The sequence below is a fragment of the Macaca nemestrina genome, chromosome 17 (genome assembly GCF_043159975.1).
Source record: "Macaca nemestrina isolate mMacNem1 chromosome 17, mMacNem.hap1, whole genome shotgun sequence".
Classification (NCBI taxonomy): Eukaryota; Metazoa; Chordata; class Mammalia; order Primates; family Cercopithecidae; genus Macaca; species Macaca nemestrina.
The window spans coordinates 2547844-2568941 of NC_092141.1; the positions used below are offsets into that span (position 1 = coordinate 2547844).

Here is a 21098-nt window from a genome sequence, read left to right on the forward strand (position 1 = left end):
CTACAAGTTTTTACCAAAACTATATTCATATATTATTTGTATATTTAGAAATAAAATGGGACAGACATGATACCTCATGCCTGTAATCCCAGATCTTTGGGAGGCCACGGGAGGACTGCTTGAGGCCAGGAGTTTGAGACCAGCCTGGGCAACAGGGCAAGTCTCCATCTCTACAAAAAATGAGCTGGGTGTGGTGGTACATGCCTATAGTCCTAGCAACTCAGGAGGCTGAGGCAGGAAGATCACTGGAACTCAAGAGTCGGATCGCATCACTGCACTCGGTCGGGCCTGAGCAACAGAGACCAACCCTGTTTGTGACTGTATACATTCACTTTTTGGAAGGCAGGGTCTCACACGTCACTCAGGCTGGGGTGTAGTGGTGCAGCCTTGACGCTCTTGGGCTCATTCTTGACCTTTTTTTTTTTTTTGAGACGGGGTCTTGCTCTGGCACCTAGGCTGGATCATAGCTCTCAACAGCCTTGAACTCCTGGACTCAAGCAATCCTCCTGCCTCAGACTCTTGAGGAGCTAGGAGCAGAGGCCCGCATCACCATGCCCAGCTAATTTTGAAAATTTTTTTGTAGAGACAGAAGCCTCGTTTTGTTGCCCAGGCTGGTACTAAATTCCTGGGCTCCAGCGATCCTCCTGCCTTGGCCTGGGATTACAGACGGCAGCCACCACACTGGACCTTGACTCTTTCTTCTCCCTGAGCTCCCCACGTTCAACCAAGTCTTTTGGATTCTACCGTAATAACATGGCTTGTGTCTGTTCACTTCTTCCCACCTCCAAAGCCATTTCTTGGTTCAAGTCTTTTTCATATCTCACTTGGAACTACCGTAGCATCCTCCTTGTCTCCTATTTCTAGTCTTACTCTTCTCCAAACATTTTACAAAGCGGCCAGGGTTGTATTTTTGAAGGGCAGACGTTATTCCCCTATTTAAAGCATCCAATAGCTCCCAACTATTTTCAGGATAAAGTCAAATAATTTATCGTATGACCCTTCAACATCTAGCCCCAGCTTATACCACCCACTGGGTGAATTTTACCCTTAAGGCACAACGAACCAGCCACTGCAATTTTCCACCTACTGTGCTCTCTCTCTCCCCCCAGCCTCAGCCCTTTGCATATGCTATTTCCTTTGCCTGGCAATCACTATCACCTCCCTTTTCCTTCTTGAGCTAACTCCTACTTGTTCTTTATACTTCAATTGACCAATGGCTGCTTTGGTCCCATGGCTATGTGCTCTCATATACTGGGTGTGAACCCCAAAACAAAATTAATTACACTATAACTGCCTATTCAGTCTCTTGCATCCTCCACTAGAATGCACCGAGACAGCAAGAGATCTTGTCCACTGTATCTTTAGTGACGGGCACACTGTCGATAATTACTTCCTAAGTCAATGAAGAGGAGAAATCTTCTAAACAAGCCTGTGATTTTCTACTGTCATTTCTCCCGGCTTGAAGGAAAAAGTCTCCGCCCAAGAGTTATAAGAGGATATCCCAGCCAGGCGCGGTAGCTCACGCCTATAATCCCAGCACTTTGGGAGGCCGAAGCGGGCAGATCACAAGGTCAGGAGATCGAGACCACGGTGAAACCCCGTCTCTACTAAAAATACAAAAAATTAGCCGGGCGCGGTTGTGGGCGCCTGTAGTCCCAGCTACTCGGGAGGCTGAGGCAGGAGAATGGCGTGAACCTGGGAGGCAGAGCTTGCAGTGAGCCGAGATCGCGCCACTGCACTCCAGCCTGGGCGACAGCGCGAGACTCCGTCCCAAAAAAAAAAAAAAAAAAAAAAAAAAGAGGATATCCCATAGAAGGCTGATCACAAATCAGACTAACCAACCTATCCATGCTACTTTAGTTCAGTCTCAGAATATAAGGTCAACCAAGAGGAAAAAATAAGTACAAAATCCCACATAGAATCCTAAAAAAGCATCATGTTGATGACGCTGAACAAAAAGCAGCCAAAAAAACAAAAACAAAACAAACAAACAAACAAAAATTTGAATCCTACTTTTACTAAATTCTGCAGTGACACATAGTGGTGAGAGGGGGAAGTACATAATAAAGACGAAGCATCCATGAGAAGAGAAAAGACCATCAGGGAGCCTCAAGTGGTTTGTCTTCCTTGCAATCAGAGGGAAGTATCTGTGCCTCACAGCTGTAGGAACCAGGGCACCCAGGCCTACTGAGCTAGTTGGGCTCATTGTATCACTTTCAGGAACTTACATCACTGGGACTCAGGCTGCCCAGCCCATTCTCTTGCTCAGAATCCTTCCCAGACTCAGTGCCCTGGGAAGACCGTGGATGGGATGGATGAATCCAGATCTCCAGGCGAGTGGTGTCATCTCCAACATGCCGGAAAGTAGACTTCTTTCCTTTCCGCCATTGGTCAGGGCTCAGTTCCAATTCTTCATGTTGCTTCTTTTCCATCTGTTCTGCCTATAAAACATACAAACACATAAGCTCATGGCCGGGTGTGGTGGCTCACACCTGTAATCCCAGCACTTAAGAGACGCCAAGGCAGGTGGATCACTTGAGGTCAGGAGTTTGAGACCAGCCTGACCAAAATAGTGAAACCCCATCTCTATCAAAAATACAAAATTAGCTGGGTGTGGTGGCGCACACTTGTAATCCCAGCTACTTGGGAGGTTGAGGCATGAGAATCACTTAAACCCGGGAGGTGGACGTTGCAGTGGGCCGAGATCGCATCATTGCACTCCAGCCTGGGCAACAAGAGCGAAACTCTGTCTCAAAAACAAAAAACACACATGAGCTCAGATTCGCCTGAGATTCAGCTTTCAGAGAAAAGCCTCACCTCACCGGTATTTGTTTATTTGACAATAAAAAGACTGTACCACAGTCCCAAAGTAGCAGTGTCATCTGCTTTGTCTCATAAAAGTTATCAATTCTGTAGAGCATGTACATGTACATCCAAGGGCCCCTGACAGCTCTCCTGAAGATCACAGTTTTGTCCTGCACAGGGGCTGACCGATCATCCCTCAGCACAGTCTGACGGGACCACTTAAGGACGCTATGAGTCATTCCCTGAGGACACACAGACACTCAGCAATAATCGCACCTCAGATAAACCTCACCAGCTACGATCCTGCCACTGCGCAGAGCCAGGACACACCAACACTCAGGGAAATAAATGCATTATTCGAGGAAGGAAGGGTTCTGCCACATCCCCACTCACCTTCCGCTTGGTCTCTTCAAACAAGCTCATGAGACTCTCCTTGGCAGTCAGGATAGGGTTGCTGGCAGCTAAACTGCGCATATAGTAATAGACAGCGTCAAGCTTCCTCCTCTGTGGAAAGAGGCCAGAGATATTCAGTCAACCAATTCTCTTCCTAACTCCAGCAAGGGGCAGCTGACTCAGGAAATCCTACTCTCTCTCCCAGCCTGTCTCCCAAACTGAGAGCAATTCCAACAACAAAACCAGAAATGCTATCCACGGGAGAAGCCATCGCAACTGCATCACAGATCTCTTCTCGCACAGTATTATATCTTACATGTAAAGGTGCTCCAAGAACCAAGAACTCATAAGGAGAGAAAGGAATGAACAGCCTCTTAAAATACAAACAGAAGGCCGGGCGCGGTGGCTCAAGCCTGTAATCCCAGCACTTTGGGAGGCCGAGACGGGCGGATCACGAGGTCAGGAGATCGAGACCATCCTGGCTAACACGGTGAAACCCCGTCTCTATTTAAAAAATACAAAAAACTAGCCTGGCGAGGTGGCGGGCGCCTGTAGTCCCAGCTACTCGGGGGGCTGAGGCAAGAGAATGGCGTAAACCCGGGAGGCGGAGCTTGCAGTGAGCTGAGATCCGGCCACAGCACTCCAGCCTGGGCGACAGAGCCAGACTCCCTCTCAAAAAAAAAAAAAAAAAAAAAAAACAGAAATTACAACTTGTTCTTAGAGAAAGTATGATGTTCAACTCACTTTATATTTCCTATTCTTATCAGACAGTCAGTATGGTATAATGAAATCACGAAATTACAAGCCAGACAGACCTTGGTCCAAATACTGGCTAATCCAGGAGTTGACTTGGAGACTTTGGACAAAAGTCTCCAAGGTTATTACATTATTATGTAATAATCTTCCTGAGCTCCATATCCTCAACACTACAGTGGGAGTAATAATACCCAATGGAGGAGTATCCTCAGGCTTACGAAGAGTTGGCCACTATCTCACACTTAACTGTACTTAATGATGTTGTCATTGTTGTAGATAATTTTTTAAAATAAATAATTAGTAGCTGAGTTGAACATTTTATGGATATTATTCAATAAATTCAGCAAGTCTATTTATAAGCAATTAATAGGGAAAAGAAGAAGAAAAAGGAAGTGGGTCAGAAAGAAGGAAAAAGGAAAACATTGAAACAAAGGTAGAAAGAATATCCAAAAGGCTTTCTCACTTTTTCTCCAACTTCATGTACATTTTCACTGTTTTCCATAACTGTTTCAAAATACATTTAAAATACTAGCTTCTCTCTCTCCCCAGCGTCTACTGATCCTTCAAAACTCCTATCTTGTATTCATCTGGCATGGCTAAAGGCACAGGTTCTAAGGTCAAATGCCTGAGTCTGAAATTGGTCTTGCATTTGTTAGGTATGACACTAAGCACGTTAACCTAGAGAAGTTTCCTTACTTGCAAAATGGAGATGTTTACAACATATGTCTCCCAAAAAGATTAAACTTATATAATGCATATAGTTTAACAGAATATTTGGCACACTATTACAGTTAAGTGGTAGCTGTTTTTATTATTATTCCAATCCATACTAATTTCTATCTACCCTACTCACTTGACTCGAGACTGTATTTTATCAAAATATTTTTTCATATTAAAAAATTTCCAAAACAGAGATACAATTTACAATCGGTTATCTATTGTTGTGTCTTATTGTAATTTGCAGCATTCTTCTCAGTGGACAGAAGATAATGGTGCATCTAACAATCAATTACACAGTTATCAAGTCTAATTTGTATCACTGTCTATACATCTCACTTGTTTTCTCAACACATTTTTTTTTTCAGGGAAGAAAGCAAGTCAATATTTTATCATTCCTGGCATCTAGCAAAGCACTGTACATGTGCTGTGTTCTTAATAAATACCTGAGATTCACTGATTGGAAGAGAAAGAATGACTGACTGACTGGAAGTGGCAGAAAAGTTGGGAAAATGTTGCTAACAGACAACGAAGAGGAGACAGACAGAAAAAAGAGGGATAGAGGAAAAGAACTTGAAGGAAGTGCTAATCTAGGTCAGAGGTCTGTGAAAAAGAAAATTTAATCCAAATGGCAAAAAGCCATTGAGGGAATTTAGCACAGTTGCAGCATACTAGATCAACACACAAAATTCAGTTACATTTCTATATACTAGCAATTAGCAATCTGAAAAAAGGAAATTAAGAAAACAATTTCTGTCTGGGCAAAATGGCTCAGGCCTATAATCCTAGCACTTTGGGAGGCAGAGGGAGGAGGCTCACTTGAAGCCAGGAGTTCAAGACAAGCCTTGGCAACACAGAGAGACATTCTTTTTTTTTTTCTTTTTTGAGACGAAGCCTCGCTCTGTCGTCTAGGCTGGAGCGCAATGGCACGCAATGGCACGCAATGGCACGCTTTCAGCTCACTACAACCTCCAACTCCCAGGTTTGAGCAATTCTCCCACCTCAGCCTCCCGAGTAGCTGGGACTACAGGTGTGTGCCGCCACAACTGGCTGATTTTTATATTTTTAGTAAAGATGGGGTTTCACCAAGTTGGCCAGGCTGGTCTCGAGCTCCTGACCTCAAGTGATCTGCCCGCCTCAGCCTCCCAAAGTGCTAGGATTACAGATGTGAGCCAACCCACCTGGCCGAGACCCTGTCTTAAAAAAAAACAGAGAAAGAGAGAAAAAAAGAAAACAATTCTTTTTACAAAAGCATCAAAAAGAATGATATACTTAGGAACATATTTAACCAAGGAAGTGCAAAACTTATTATACACAGGGTTAACAGAAATTAAAGAAGGAAGTAAATAAAAAGACACCCTGTGTTCATGAATTAGAAGGCTTAATATTTTGAAGATGGCAATACTTCCCAAAGCAATCTACAGATTCAATGCAATCCTTATCAAAATTCCAATGATTCTGCAAAAATGAAAAAGCTGATCCTAAAATCCATATGCAATTACAAGGGACCTCAAATGGCCAAAACAGTCTTGGAAAAAATAAATAAATAAATAAAAAACGAAGTTAGGGGACTCACATTTCCCAATTTTTCTTACCACAAACCTACAGTAACTAAAACAGCTGTGGTACTGGCATGAGGACTGACATATAAAAAAATGGAAGAAAACTAAGAGTTCAGAAACAAACCCACATATAAAGTGACTTTTGACAAGGGAACCAAGACTATTCAATGAAGAAAGAACAGTCTCTTCAACAAATGGTGCTGATAGAATGTAATAACCACATGTAAAAGAATGAAGTTGGACCTTTACCTCATACTATATATAAAAATTAACCTAAAATTAATCAAAGACCTAAATATAAGAGGTAAAAGTCTAAAACTCTTAGAAGAAAATAAAGAGGTAAATTTTCTAAACCTTGGATTTGGTAATGGTTTCATAGCTATGACATCGAAAGTGCAAGGAACAAAAGAAAAAAGATAAACTGGACTTCAACAAAATTAAAAAACACTTGTGCATCAAAGGATATTCTCAAGAGAATGAAAAGACAATCCACAAAATGGAAGAAAATGTTTGCAAATTATATAACTAATAAAGGTCTAGCATCCAGAATATATAAAGAACTCATACATCTTGACAACAAAAAAAATAACAATTTTTAAATGAGAAAGGACTGGAAATATGATATGCAAATGACCAATGTGCATATGAAAAAATGCTAATCATTAGGGAAACAAATTAAAACTATAATGTGATATCACCTCACCACCATTACAATGGCTACTATCAGAAAAGTAGAAAATAAGTGTTGGCAAGAAAGTGGAGAAATCAGAAACCTTGCGTGCTGTAGGTTGGAATATAAAATGGTGTAGCTGCTATGGAAAACAATATGGTTGTTCTAAAAAACTAAAATGAGAATTACCAAATGATCTAGTAATTCGTTTTCTGAGTACATACCCAGAAGAATTGGAAGCAGGGTCTTGAAGAGATTTTATTTGAACACCCATGTTCACTGTGGCATTATTCACAATAGCCAACAGATGGAAGCAATACAAGTATCCACCAATGGGTGAATGCACATATAAAATGTGGTATACATACACAATGAAATATAATTCACCCTCCAAAAGGAGGAAATTCTGACACATGCTACAACATGGATGAACCATGAGGACCTAAGCTAAGTGAAATAACCCAGTCACAAAAGAACAAATACTGCATAATTCCACTTACATGAGGTACCTAGAGTAGCCAAATTCATAGTAACAGAAAGCAGAAGGGTAGTTGCAGAGGTTGTGGGAAGAGAGAAGGGGAAGATGTTATTTAATAGATACGCAGCTTCAGTTTTGTAAAATGAAGAGCATTCTGGAGACTGGTTGCACTACAACATGAATGTACTTAATGCTACCGAAGCTACACTTAAAAACGGGTAAGACAGGCCAGGCACGGTGTCTCACGCCTGTAATGCCAGCACTTTTGGAGGCCAAGGTGGGTGGATCACCTGAGGTCTGGAGTTCAAGACCAGCCTGGCCAACATGGTGAAACCCCATCTCCATTAAAAATACAAAAATTAGCCAGGCGTGGTGGTATGAGCCTGTGGTCCCAGCTACTTAGGAAGCTGAGACAGGAGAATCACTTGAACCCGGGAGGTGGAGGTGGCAGTGAGCCAAGATCACGCCACTGCACTCCAGCCTGGGCCACAGAGTGAGACTCCATCTCAAAAAAAGAAAAAGAGCAAGACAGCCCGGGAGCGCTGGCTCATGCCTGTAATCCCAGCACTTTGGGAGGCGGAGGCAGGTGGCTAGCTTGAAGTCAGGAGTTCAAGATCAGCCTGAGCAACATAGTGAAACCCCATCTCTACCATAAACACAAAAAATTTAGCCAAGTGGGGTGGCATGTGCCTGTGGTCGGGAGGCTGCGGTGGGAAGATCGCTTGAGCCTGGGAGTGGGTGGTTGCAGTGAGCCAAGATCAGGCCACTGCACTCCAGCCTGGGTGACAGAGACCCTCTCTCCAAAAAAAAAAAAAAAAAAAAAAGTGGGTAAGATAGGCAGGGCTGGTGGCTCACACCTGTATCCTAGCACTCTGAGAGGCTGAGGTGGGCAGATCACTGAGGAGCTCAGGAGTTCAAGACCAGCTTGGATAACATGGTGAAACCCCATCTCTACAAAAAATGCAAATATTAGCCAGGTGTGGTGGCGGGCACCTGTAGCTGCAGCTACTTGGGGGGCTGAGGCAGGAGAATAGCTTGAACCTGGGAGGTCAAGGCTACAGTGAGCTGAGGTCATGCCACCATATTCCAGCCTGGGTGACAAAGTGAGACCCTGTCTCAAAAAAAAAAAAAGTAAGTGACTGGGAGCAATGGCTCACGCCTGTAATCTCAGCAGTTCGGGAGGCCAAGGCAAGAGGATCACTTGAGGCCAGGAGTTCCAAGACCTGCCTGGGCAACGGAATGAGATCCTGTCTATACAAAATATCAAAATATTACCTGGATATGGTGGTGTATGCCCGTAGTCTCAGCTAATCAGGAAGCTAAGGCAGGAGGATCACCTGAACCCAGGAGGTCGAGACTGCAGTGAGCTATGACTGTGTCACTGCACTACAGCCTAGGTGACAGAGTGCGATCCTCTCTCTTAAATATATATACACACATGTATATATGGGTAAGAGGATAAATTTTATGAGTATTTTACAATTAAAATATTAAAATTGCCAGGTGTGATGGCTCACGCATATAATTCCAGTGTGAGGCTGAAGTAGGTGGATCACTTGAGGTCAGCAGTTCAAGACTAGCCTGACCAACATGGTGAAACCCCATCTCTACTAAAAATACAAAAAAAAAATAGCGGGGGTGGTGGTATGCACCCGTAATCCCAGCTACCCTGGAGGCTGAGGCAGGAGAATAGCTTGAACCCAGGAGGTGGAGGTTACACTAAGTCGAGATAACTACAGCACTGCACTCCAGCCTGGACAACAGAGCAAGGCTTCATCTCAAAAAAATAATAATAACTATTATTATTACTTATATATATACATATATAATTAAAATTTTTCTCAATGAGCAATGAAAGTGAACAGATATGTCTCCCAACAGCAAATCAGCACATGAAAAGATGCACATCATTAGTTGCTAGGAGAATCCAACAAGAAACCACAACGAGTTATCACTTAATACGCACTAGGTTTGTGGATATCAACAAACTGATTCTCAAGTTTACATGGGAAGGCAAAAGATCCAGAATAGCCAATACAATACTGAAAAACAAAAGTGGAAGACTGACACTACTGCACTTCAAAACATAAATAGTTATAGGAACCAAGACAGTGTGGTACTAAGCAAAGGACAAATAGATCAATGGGAACAGAGAGGCCAGAAATAAACTCATGCAAATATAGTCAGCTGGTCTTTGACAAAGGAGCAAAGGCAATTCAAAGGTGAAAGGATAGTCATTTCTTTTTTTTTTTTTTTTTTTTTTTTTTGAGACGGAGTCTCGCTCTGTCACCCAGGCTGGAGTGCAGTGGCCGGATCTCAGCTCACTGCAAGCTCCGCCTCCCGGGTTTACACCATTCTCCTGCCTCAGCCTCCCGAGTAGCTGGGACTACAGGTGCTCGCCACCTCGCCTGGCTAGTTTTTTTTTGAATTTTTTTGTAGAGATGGGGTTTCACCGTGTTAGCCAGGATGGTCTCGATCTCCTGACCTCATGATCCGCCCGTCTCGGCCTCCCAAAGTGCTGGGATTACAGGCTTGAGCCACCGCGCCCGGCCTTAAGGATAGTCATTTCAACAAATGGTGCTAGAATAACTGTATATCCACCCACATCAATACATCTATACACGAGCCTTACACTTCACAAAAAGTAACTCAAAATGTATTACAGACCTAAACGTAAAACATAAAACTATACAACTCCTAGAAAGTAACACAACATTAAGTTAGCTATGGGTTTGAAGACAACTTCTTAAATAAAACACCAGAAGCACAACCCATGAAAGAAATAACTGATAAGATGGATTTCATTAAAATTTAAAACTTCTGCTCTGCAAAAGACACTGCTGAAGAATGCGAAGACAAGCCACTGTCTGGAAGAAAACAGACGCAAAACACATACCTGATAAAGGACTTGTAACTAAAATATACAAAGAACTCTTAAACAAGGGAAAAAACTCAATTGTAAAAATGGGCAAAAAAGTGGGGTTGGGGCAAAAGATCTGAACACCTCACTGAATAAGATATGTAGATGGGAAGCATATGAAAAGATGCTCAACATCGTGTATCATTAGAGAACTGCAAAAAGTCATACGTTATATGATCCCATTTACATGAGACACCCAGAATAGGTACAGATACAGAGACAGAAATCAGACGAGTGGTTGTCAGGGGCTGAGGGGATGGAGGGATGGAAAGCACAGGTATGAGGTCTCCTTTGGGGTGATGAAAATGTTCTGACACTAGATAAAGGTGATGGTTAATTGTATTTTCTAATTAACATTTTGTTCAATGATTACAATGAAGGAATGAGGAAAAGATGGATATACAGAAAAGGGGAAGAAAAAATAACGCTGCAAAGAGGGGCGGGAAAAAATCCCATAATCCCATCACAGAGAATAAGACAGAGGTAAAAACAGAAAAGAGAGATTCAACAAATTCTGAAAGAAGTGTTTCAGTAAACCACATTACTTAATCAACTATTTCAACCCATAATTATTAAGAATTTTCTTGGGAGGCTGAGGCTGGACGATCACTTGGGCCCAGGCGTTCGAGGCCAGCCTGTAGAGACAAAGCAATACCCTGTCTCTACAGAAAAACGTTTTTTGTTATCTGGGTGCAGTAGAGTGTGCCTGTAGTCCCAGTTACTCGGGAGGCGGAGGCAGGAGGATCACCTGCACTCCAGCCTGGGTGACAGAGCAAAACCCTGCCTCTCTAAAAAAAAACAAAAAAAAAAAAAAGAAAAGAAAATTTTCTCCTTGCTAAACGAGCATCTTATCTGCTTTTTATGATCGAACCTCTGGTACCTACCACTGGTCCCCACTTTCCCCCTTGAATTCAGCTTTCTCCCTAGGAGCCCTCTCAGCTCCCAAGACCTGCTTCTCCATTAGAGACATACTGAGAGCACAATGATTAGACCTAGAGAAGTACAATCTGGTGCTCACTGTGCTTCTGCTATGGAGGCACCTTAGATAAAAAGTTAAAAGAAGTAACAGGATCTGGGGAAAGGAAGTAAAGATCCGACTACTTAGAGCTAGGTGCAAACTTTAAGGGAGAGAAGTAAGCCTTATTTTTCTTACAGAATGAGTTGTCTAGTTCAACAGAAAGGGAAGAGAATCAAGACAAAATTCAGAGCAGAAGCTCTGGTCAGAAATAAACAATGGTGTTTAGCTGGAACATAAGCATTCCCTTAGGAATTTAAGTGCAGTGGTAAGTGGATAGACAAAGCACAGAGTTAAGTGAAGTGAGGAATCCCTAACAACTTAATTCTGAGAGTAACTGTAATGAAAGGAGTTTGAGGGGATATTCTTTGGGCTACAGTGATGAGATGAAATGAAGCGCCAGGAACTGATATTATCAAACTCCATATTGTAAGATACCTCCTGCAAAGCACTTCCCCTGTCCACAGGATTTCTTACCGTATACACTGCCAGCAAAGCCAACTGGTTATAGGGGCGTCCATTCTTGGGAGCAATGTGCTGGGCCTTCAGGTACCAACTAGAACAGAAAAACAGTAAGAAAATGCTAGTTCCAGATTAGCTTTTTCCCAATTCATCCTGATAGCCCTAATACTTAAGATATAAGGTACAGTGTTAGATGTAACCCTGGAGAGGTAAGGCATGACTACAGGGACCAATAGGGACACCTGTAGAACACCCATATGGGAGGCAGCTCGAGTGGCCTAGTGCTCTTAGTAAGGCTTAGCTTAGAGCCACATAGGGAAGAGAAATAATGAAGTGGAGGTAAAAGTACCTGCGTGCTTTCCCATAGTTTGCGGTATCATTGGCTTGCTCCCGGTACCTAGCAATATCTCCTTGGCATATCATACATCGCTGGGCACTGATCAAGGCATACTTTACCTTCAGGAAAAACAATCAGTTAGTAGAAAAGCCAAGAAACACTAACTTCAACCCTCAAAGGACAGGGATGGGGTGAAAATGACAATGTAGCACTGGTAAGGCACTAGCAGTCCACAAAGTATAAAGTTTTCAGCCTAAACCTGACTACCAAAAAGACAGTCAACAGTGTGATACAAAATTTACTGAGAAAGATAAAGGAAGATTCTTGAGTCCCAGGCAAATGAAAGAAAACATTTCGATATTAGTAGTCAGGAGACCTGACTCTATGGAATAGTGTTTGATCTCAAGGAAGTCTTTGAGATGCTCTGGGACTCAGTTTCTTCATCTGAATGTAGAAATAACTACTCTATAGGGTAGCTGGAGGAAATAAATGTAAAAATATTTTATAAACTATAAAGAGACATACAAATATGAAGACAATTGTTTACTCTGTTCTTTTTTCTCCCCCTAATAATTTCTGAGACAGAGTCTCACTCTGTTGCCCAGGCTGGAGTACAGTGGCACGATCTCGGCTCACTGCAACCTCCACCTCCTGAGCCCAAGTGATTCTTGTGCCTCAGCCTCCTGAGTATTGGGATGACAGGCATGCACCACCATGCCCAGCTAATTTTTGTATTTTTAATAGAGACAGGGTTTCACCATGTTGCCCAGGCTGGTCTCAAACTCCTGGCCTCAAGTGATCTGCCTGCCTCAGCCTCCCAAAGTGCTGCGATTACAGGCGTGAGCCATCACGCCCAGCCACCCTATTCTTTTTTTTGCCATCATTACAGTCTTTCTTCAAACTGTTAATATCATAGAATTGTACCACGGCATTATATTACCTTCGCCTAAAACAATGAATCGTTTTATCAAACATTAACAACATGCCACACTGTGCAGTACTATATGTTTTCTCACTGATAGGCTTGGCATCTGTCATTCAGAAAACAGAGTAAACCAATCCCAAGACATGTACCCACCAAAATATCTCCCTAAGGAACACCACTTCACAGCACACAATATAATCCACTCCACTGCACACGGAAGAAATTAACATACCACTGAACAAAGAGCAAAGCTTCATTGAGAAGGAGATACTGACCCCTCAGGAAGGCACACTCACTAAGCAAACTAGCTACTGCACATTAACCTCCTACCTAGCATGTAACTCAAATTTGTACCTCAGCAAAGTTACATATCACTACATATCACATATCCCCTAAGTCCTAACTATTCCACAAATTCTATGAATGAACATCCCCAAAGGTGTTAAGAATCCTCTGTATTTAACTGATAAAGCACAAAGAGAACTGATTATGCCTCCATACTACATCCACTTTGTCATCTTGGTAAGAGAGAAAAACAAAACAAATTATTTCGGCCGGGTGCGGTGGCTCACGCCTGTAATCTCAGCACTTCGGGAGGCCAAGGCGGGCGGATCACGAGGTAAGGAGATCGAGACCATCCTGGCTAACACGGTGAAACCCTGACTCTACTAAAAATACAAAAAATTAGCCAGGCGTGGTGGCGGGTGCCTATAGTCCCAGCTACTCGGGAGGCTGAGGCAGGAGAATGGCTGAACCCAGGAAGCGGAGCCTGCAGTAAGCCAAGATCACGCCACTCCACTCCAGCCTGGGCGACAGAGCAAGACTCGGTCTCCAAAAAAACAAATTCTTTCAAAGGCTCTTCATCCTCAGCATGAAGTCCTGGACAATTGAGCCCCTGCTTACTTCATCAGCACCACATTCCCGGTCACTCTCTGTACCTCAGTCAGACAGACTCCTCAGTTCCCCTAACACACCGTGCTGTTTTCCACTTCAGGGCCTTTAAGTATATTGTCCTCTTCCCCTAGAATGCTCCTCTCCTTGCATTTTCACCTACACCTTCACCTGGCTGATGTTTTCAGCCTTCAGTCTTAGTTTAACTATGACTTTCTCAGTCTCCCAGGATTCTTTAAAACTAGGTTAATCCTTTACAGTATACACCCCCAACATCCTTGGCGAAAGTCAGTCTGCACTCACCCCCAATCAAACACTAAACTCCAAGAAACAGGAGCACGTTTTAAATTTTTTTCAATCTGCACTGAATTGCCTCTGCCTAAAATGCCACCAAGCATGTAAGAGGAACTCAATAAACACTTTTTTTTTTTTTTTTTTTTTTTTGCGATAGAGTCTCACTTTGTTGCCCAGGTTAGAGTGCAATAACGCAGTCTTGGCTCACTGCAACCACTGCCTCCTGGGTTTAAGCGATTCCCCTGTCTCAGCCTCCTGAGTAGCTGGCACTACAGGCATGCACCACCACACCTGGCTAATTCTTGAATTTTTAGTAGAGATGGGGTTTTGCCATGTTGGGCCAGGCTCATGTCAAACTCCTGACCTCAGGTGATCTGCCTGCCTTGGCCTCCCAAAGGGCTGGGATTAAGGAGTGAGCCACTGCGCCCAGCTAAAAACATTTGTCCATCAGTAAGAAAGCTTGTATGTAGTAATTTATCATAAGGAGCAAAAAGGCAAGAGAAAGCCTCTGCTCCATAAATCACACTGCTTTCTGTAATGAATCTCTAACCTCTTCCTAAATATGCTCAAGTTTCCCATCTTAAAACAAAAACTGGCCAGGCATGGTACAGAAGGAAAAAAAAAAAAATGAAAAACAAAGAAGAAAAAAATCTTCTCTTAGAACCCTATGTTCTTTCAGCTGTCTTCCCTCCTTGCCTTCACAGCCAAGATGCTTAGAAGAATGGTCTATATTACTCTCTCGCAATCTCTACTGCTTTATCTCTCTTCGCTACAATCTAGCTTCCAGTCTCCCCAACTAAATTAACTCTTGATAAGTTCATCCAATCCAATGGACACTTTTTAGTCATCTTATCATTTGACAGCTCCATTGCACTTGACAATTTTACCTACCCCCACCTTGAAATATAACCCCCATCTCTTGCCAGTCTTCCCAGTACCCCAACTTTCGCCTCAACCACCACCTATATCATGATGACTCATGATCTGTAACACCAGCCCAGCTTTCTCCTGACCTCCAGAGAGACCACAATATTCATTTGTTCAAGTTCCTGCAACACACACACTTCCACCTAAGCATATCCAAACCTGAATCAATCTCTTCCTTTACAGCCACTCCCCTGGACTACCAGCTGGGAGATGATTCAGACTCTCCACGCCTCCAATCTCATCCATCCCTCATACCAAATCAGTCAACACTTCCATTCTATTTCTTTTCTTTCCAATCTGTCTTCTCTTTCCCATCTCCACGACCTCTGAGTTCAGACCTACAACCTGACTCCTCTATCTCCACTCTCCTCCAACTCCCATCCAAACTCACCAATCTGCCCAAGTGACCGGTTCTAAGAAAAAACCTACCTTATCCATTTACTAAAAAAGCAATTAATGGTTCCCCGGAGCTTTCAGAATGAAGTCCAAACTCTTTGGCACAGCAGATGAGAGCTTATGACCTAGTCACTTCCCCCTTCGTTAGCTCTTCCACCTGCAATAGCCTCTCCACACTACAAACACCAGCACACTGAACTTCCTGTACTTTCCCAACAATGCCTGTTTCTCTTTTGCTGGACCCTCTATCTAAACTGCTCCTCCCATCTGCAAACCCCTAGTCATGTTTCAAAACTCAGCTTGACAATCTCCATGAAGCCTTCCTTGGCCCCACCAGGCTAAGTTAGATTCACTTCTCTCTATGGCCCTTCAACACTCTATACCGGGGTCCCCAACCCTCAGGCTGTGGACTGGTATCAGTCTCCGGTCTGAGCGGTGGGCGGGCTAGCACATAAACATATCCAAACCTGAACCAATCTCTTCCTTTACAGCCACTCCCCTGGACTACCAGCCACACCACCTGAACCCTACCTCCTGTCAGATCAGCGGTGGTATTAGGTCTCACAGGTGCACAAACCCTATTGCGAACTAAGCATGTGAGGGACTTAGGCTATGCACTCTTTATGAGAATCTAATGCCCCCACATCCCCGTCCATGGAAAAACTGCCTTCCATGAAACCAGTCCCTAGCGCCAAAAAGGCTAGAGATTGGCCAGGCCCAGTGGCTCATGCCTGCAATCTCAGCACTTTGGGAGGCTGAGGTGGGTGGATCACCAAAGGTCAAAAGTTCAAGACCAGCCTGGGCAACATGATGAAACCCCATCCTACAAAACATACAAAAATTAGCCAGGCTTGGCGGTGGGCACCTGTAATCCCAGCTACTCGGGAGACTGACACAGGAGAACTGCTTAAATCTGAGAGGCAGAGGTTGAAGGTTGCAGTGAGCCGAGATCACACCACTGCGCTCCAGCCTAGGTGGCAAGAATGAAACTCCATCTCAAAAAAGAGAAAAAAATAAAATAAAGAAAGAAGGCAGGCTGGGGAGCACTGCTATATGCCACTACCATAGTACACATGACACCACAACTGTTGGTTTAATCTATCTGCCCCGCACTGAACTATACCTTTCATTCTTTTATCCTCAACACCCAGTAGAGTCTCTAGCACATAACACTAGATAAATGCTTACTAAATGAATGAAAATTTTAAGATAAATAAAGAAGGTAGCTTACTGTTTTGCGTAATGGCTTGCTGCGAATGGCAAGACCATCCATGTAGTCTTCCAGTTTGAACTTGTAAGTAACCTGCAGCTTCTGAAGCAAACTATCAAAGAAGTCACTACCCTATAAAAAGAAAAAAAGAAATTACTGAATTAACCTATTCTGATCCAACCTATCCACCAAAAACCGGGGCAGACAACCCTTTCACAGTTCTGCTAATGTTCAGACATCCTATGAAAAGGGAGACATGCACAATATTTAGTGGCCACCAATTTGAGCGCAGGACAAATTCAGTCTAAGCCTTCTTCAAAGATATGAACACATGAACACACACACACTCTCTCTCTCCACACAAACACAAACACAGATATACACATTCTCATTCTCTCTCTTTTAGGCCAAGGCATTCAGAAAGCTTTCAACCTCAAAACTCCAATTGTCAGTAATTTACGGTCCCAAGGAAGCAACTGGAGTAGTGTAGGCTCAGAACCCAAGAAAAGGGCATAGTTTTTTTGTCGATATTCTGTTCTAAAAGACGGTATTTCAGGTAGTAAAAATCCACCATAACTACAGAATGCTGAAGCCTTTACCCCAAGGACAAAAAGATGACAGTTTACCTCATCCAAGAGCTCCAAAAGTCTGTTCCGAATCTGTTCTGGGTTCTCAACATTCGGATCCTTGACAAGTTGCCTGAACTTCTCAATCACCTGATAGAAAGCATTCTTCCACAGGATCTGATCCACATTCTGATTATCAGAGAACTCAATATCTAATAGAATACAGCGCTCATATAGCTGCAGCAGTTCAGCTCTGGAATAAAATACATGCAACTTCCAGCTCCAAATACACCATGGAAAGGGCTAGACCCAAGTTTTGAGATTCCAGCAAATTAACCACCTCCCTTGCCAGGAAATCAAAACTGTGACCAGGTAGGCATACTACTCTCTCTGGTTTCCAGTCTGCAGAGCAGAACGTCATTCTAAAGATACTTGTGTCTAGGAAAATAGTTTTTTCCCATATGTCTTCACCTAAATTTAACAACTGAAGTAAGATCTTCACTGCAAGCTATATGCTGTTCATTTCTTGGCATTCTAGAAAGTCTTTTTACATTTCAAGATTCCATGATCCCTTAAAGATAATTTTTTCTTAAAGAAAAAGTAGGATGCATAATCTTTTCTAAGACTAGAAAATAAAACTTCTGTTCTGTTTCCAACTGTCCTTCCCTTACAAAGGGAAAAGGAGATAATACCCAGCGGCTCAGCTAAAAAGTTTCTACCTTCCTCAGCCATAGGAATCTATACACCTCCAGCTGATCCCCATTTCCCTCCAGCCAGAATAGAACACATCATACCTGAGTTGCGCCATCTTCTCCAGGCCCTCCGGACTGATGCGGTCCCTGGAGAGCAGGTTGCTGAGCTGCAGCTCCTGGTTGTCAGCCACCCGGAGAAGCCTGTGCAGCTCCTGTTGCTGCAGGTTCCTCATGTGCTGCTCCACCTCCTCGGGACTCATGGTGCTGGCAGGTAGAGGGCTACATACATACTGTCCTGATGGAGTCGGGTAGCCTGGGTAGTAAGGCCCTGGGTACACACCATTTGTAGGGCCCACGGGGTACTGCAGAGGGTTATAGCCCGTATAGGGATACTGGGAGGCAGGGCCTGGTGTCCGAGGGTAATAATAGGGGTTGTCAGAGTTTTGAAACTTATAGTAAGATGCTTGAGCCTGGCGTGAGTCACCCCAAGACGTAGGACTGACTTCATCATCGGTGTCCAAGAAATGCAGCTGGGGCGCCTGAGTCTTCAGAGCAGGTTTCTGATCAGGATTGTTGGGGTCCCACAACCGGCGTGTGGTGCCTCCACGGCCCCAACTCCGAGGTCCCTTACCACCAGATCCAAACAAAAGCCGAGGCCCCGAAGGTGCGGACTCTGGAGAGCCTGCTGAACTGACAGATAGGGTGGTATGGGCAGGCAGAATCAGAATGCCACGACCACGACCCCGAAGTTCTTGTTTCCGGTTTTTGGACTCCTGCTTCTCAGAGCCTTTGCCCCCACTGCTGAAGCCTTTGTCAGGCTTTCCTCTATCCACATCATCCCTGGCTGACTTCACCACGGGAGACTCTTTGTTCATGGCTTCTGCATCAAAAGTGACACGAAGAGTGCCTCGATTTTCTTTACCATTGCTTTTCTGCTCACCCTCCCCACGGCCAGAGCAGTTTCTTTCTAAATGTTTCTTCCTTTCTGAACTTCTCCTGGGTCCTAATCCATCAGGCTCATCAATTCTGTCCTCATCTAAGGAATCAGTTGAGGACACAGACACTTGCTTCTTCAGTCGTGGCCTCTCCTTGGTCCTATCCTGTCGGCGGCGGCGACATCCATTATCAGTCAGGCCAGCTCCCTCAGCGCTGTTGTTGCTGCCAGCTGAGCTGGTACTGCACGTGCGGTAGCGATTCCTTCGTTTGTCTGACCGGGAGTAGCGCTTTGCAGAACCTGGCTTCCCCTGGGCCGGGTCATCATTGGTTTTCCTCATCCCCTCCCCTTTTTCAACTCTCTTTCCTTTTTCTCCCTTTGCAGCCCTTACTCTGTCACCACCTGGGTTCTTTTCTGTCTCAGCCCTGTCTGGTTTATTCACAACTTCCTCTTTCGCAGCATTTCCCCTACACTCATCTTCCTCTACTCTCAGCTGCTCTACCTGGCTGAGGATTTCTTCCTCCTCCACCCGACTAGCTGATTCTTTGCTAACAGTCTGCAAACGTCGTCCAGGCTGATAGATCTGCAGGTCTGGTTTCTTTGTTCTTTTGATAATTTTTAGACTACGATCCTCTTGTCCAGCAGTCCTAGGAAAGGATTCTTGTCCCCGATTATTTTCTGGGTCTACAGGACCATTCTGCTGTTGGTTGTTCAGTTCCTTACAGACATCTTTAACGGACTCAACAGCAGAGGAATCTCGGTCATTAACGATTTCATCTTTGAATTCCTCACTCCCAGAGGGTTCCTTGATTTTGGGCTTGTTCCTTAGCCGAGAAAGGCCAGGCTTATAGATTTCCAGATCTGGACGCCTGTTATCTTTGCGTGGCCTGGCCTCCTTTAATTCCTTCATGTTTTCTGTTATGTTGGGGAGAGAGTTTGGGAGGGAAAGGTAGAAGATAAGCATAAAGAAGGAAGGAGGGGGAAATACTGTCATTCTGGTTAAGTAACAAAAAAAAGTCAAGCAAGAATTACACATCCAAACGCTAATATTGGTAGACAAGGAAGGACATTTCTGTAGAAGCAGAAATTCTGGGTTTACAACACTTGTTCAACAATTCACAAGGCTAAGGACCTAATTGCTTTGGTGCTACCTACACTTGGGTGAGGGAAATGGGGGAACCCATCTCCTTATGTGTTACCCCAGTCATATTCAGAAATCCAAGACCCCAAACTACCTCATTATTGTCAGAACAAAAGATCTCTACAACCTTTTCATATAGAGCCTGTGAATCCACCTCAGCTTTTTCTTCTGCCTTTAACTTTTTTCCTGGGTGGCTAAGTTCTTCTAACATAACAGCAGGGGGAAAAAGTAAAAAAGGAGAAAAAGGGGGGTATTATAACAATCATCAGTCCTGGATATCTCTGGAGGAAAAAAATGCGACTCTCGACTTTAAACTTGACCAGGACAATTCTCTTCTTCAGGATACCAATTACCAAATAACATACCTGCTGGTAAATTAAACAGTAAGCAGTTCCTTCCACATTCTTCAACTTCACCCATCCTCACCAACTCACCGAGAGTAGCTCGCAGAGTTACCAAACTACTGCTCAGACGATCGTACTAGAATACTGACACTAACTGCTACTGTGATGATGGAATTATGATTAGAAAAAAGTTCCATAAGGGAACTTTCCCTGGATGCTGATGGAAAGATTGTGACATACTCTCAAAATACCAAGAACTGGGAACTCAAGAATTAAGAATAATACAGGACCTTAGAAACCACTCTCGGCCAGGAGCAGTGGCTCACACCTGTATTCCCAGCACTTTGGGAGGCCAAGGCGGGCAGATCACGAGGTCAGGAGATTGAGACCATCCTGGCTAACACGGTGAAACCCCATCTCTACTAATAACACAAAAAATTAGCCGGGCATGGTGGCGAGTGCCTGTAGTCCCAGCTACTTGGGAGGCTGAGGCAGGAGTATGGCGTGAGCCTGGGAGGTGGAGCCTGCAGTGAGCCCAGATCACGACACTGCACTGCAGGCTGGGCGACAGAGCGAGAGACTCCATCTCAAAAAAAAAAAAAAAAAAAAAAAAAGAAACCACTCTCTGAGCTCCATGAACTTACTGAACAGCAAGTATAACAA

At 43.9% G+C, this 21098-nt stretch overlaps 1 protein-coding gene across 4 annotated transcripts in view; it reads right to left on the minus strand.

The window, feature by feature from the left end:
- The window catches only part of LOC105474287 (SMG6 nonsense mediated mRNA decay factor), a 248234-nt gene that overhangs the window by 225080 nt on the left and 2056 nt on the right, over nt 1–21098 (minus strand). For 3 of the 4 annotated variants that reach the window (XM_071082118.1, XM_071082117.1, XM_071082116.1), the window contains 7 exons: nt 18119–19865; nt 17385–17577; nt 16780–16890; nt 12128–12234; nt 11794–11872; nt 3199–3309; nt 2229–2441 (listed from right to left, as the gene is read on the minus strand). In XM_071082118.1, coding sequence (XP_070938219.1) covers nt 2229–2441; nt 3199–3309; nt 11794–11872; nt 12128–12234; nt 16780–16890; nt 17385–17577; nt 18119–19865 — 2561 coding nt within the window. Of the gene's footprint in view, nt 1–2228; nt 2442–3198; nt 3310–11793; nt 11873–12127; nt 12235–16779; nt 16891–17384; nt 17578–18118; nt 19866–20456; nt 20762–21098 lie in introns of those variants that run through there. The other variant, XM_071082115.1, reaches the window with a different exon arrangement.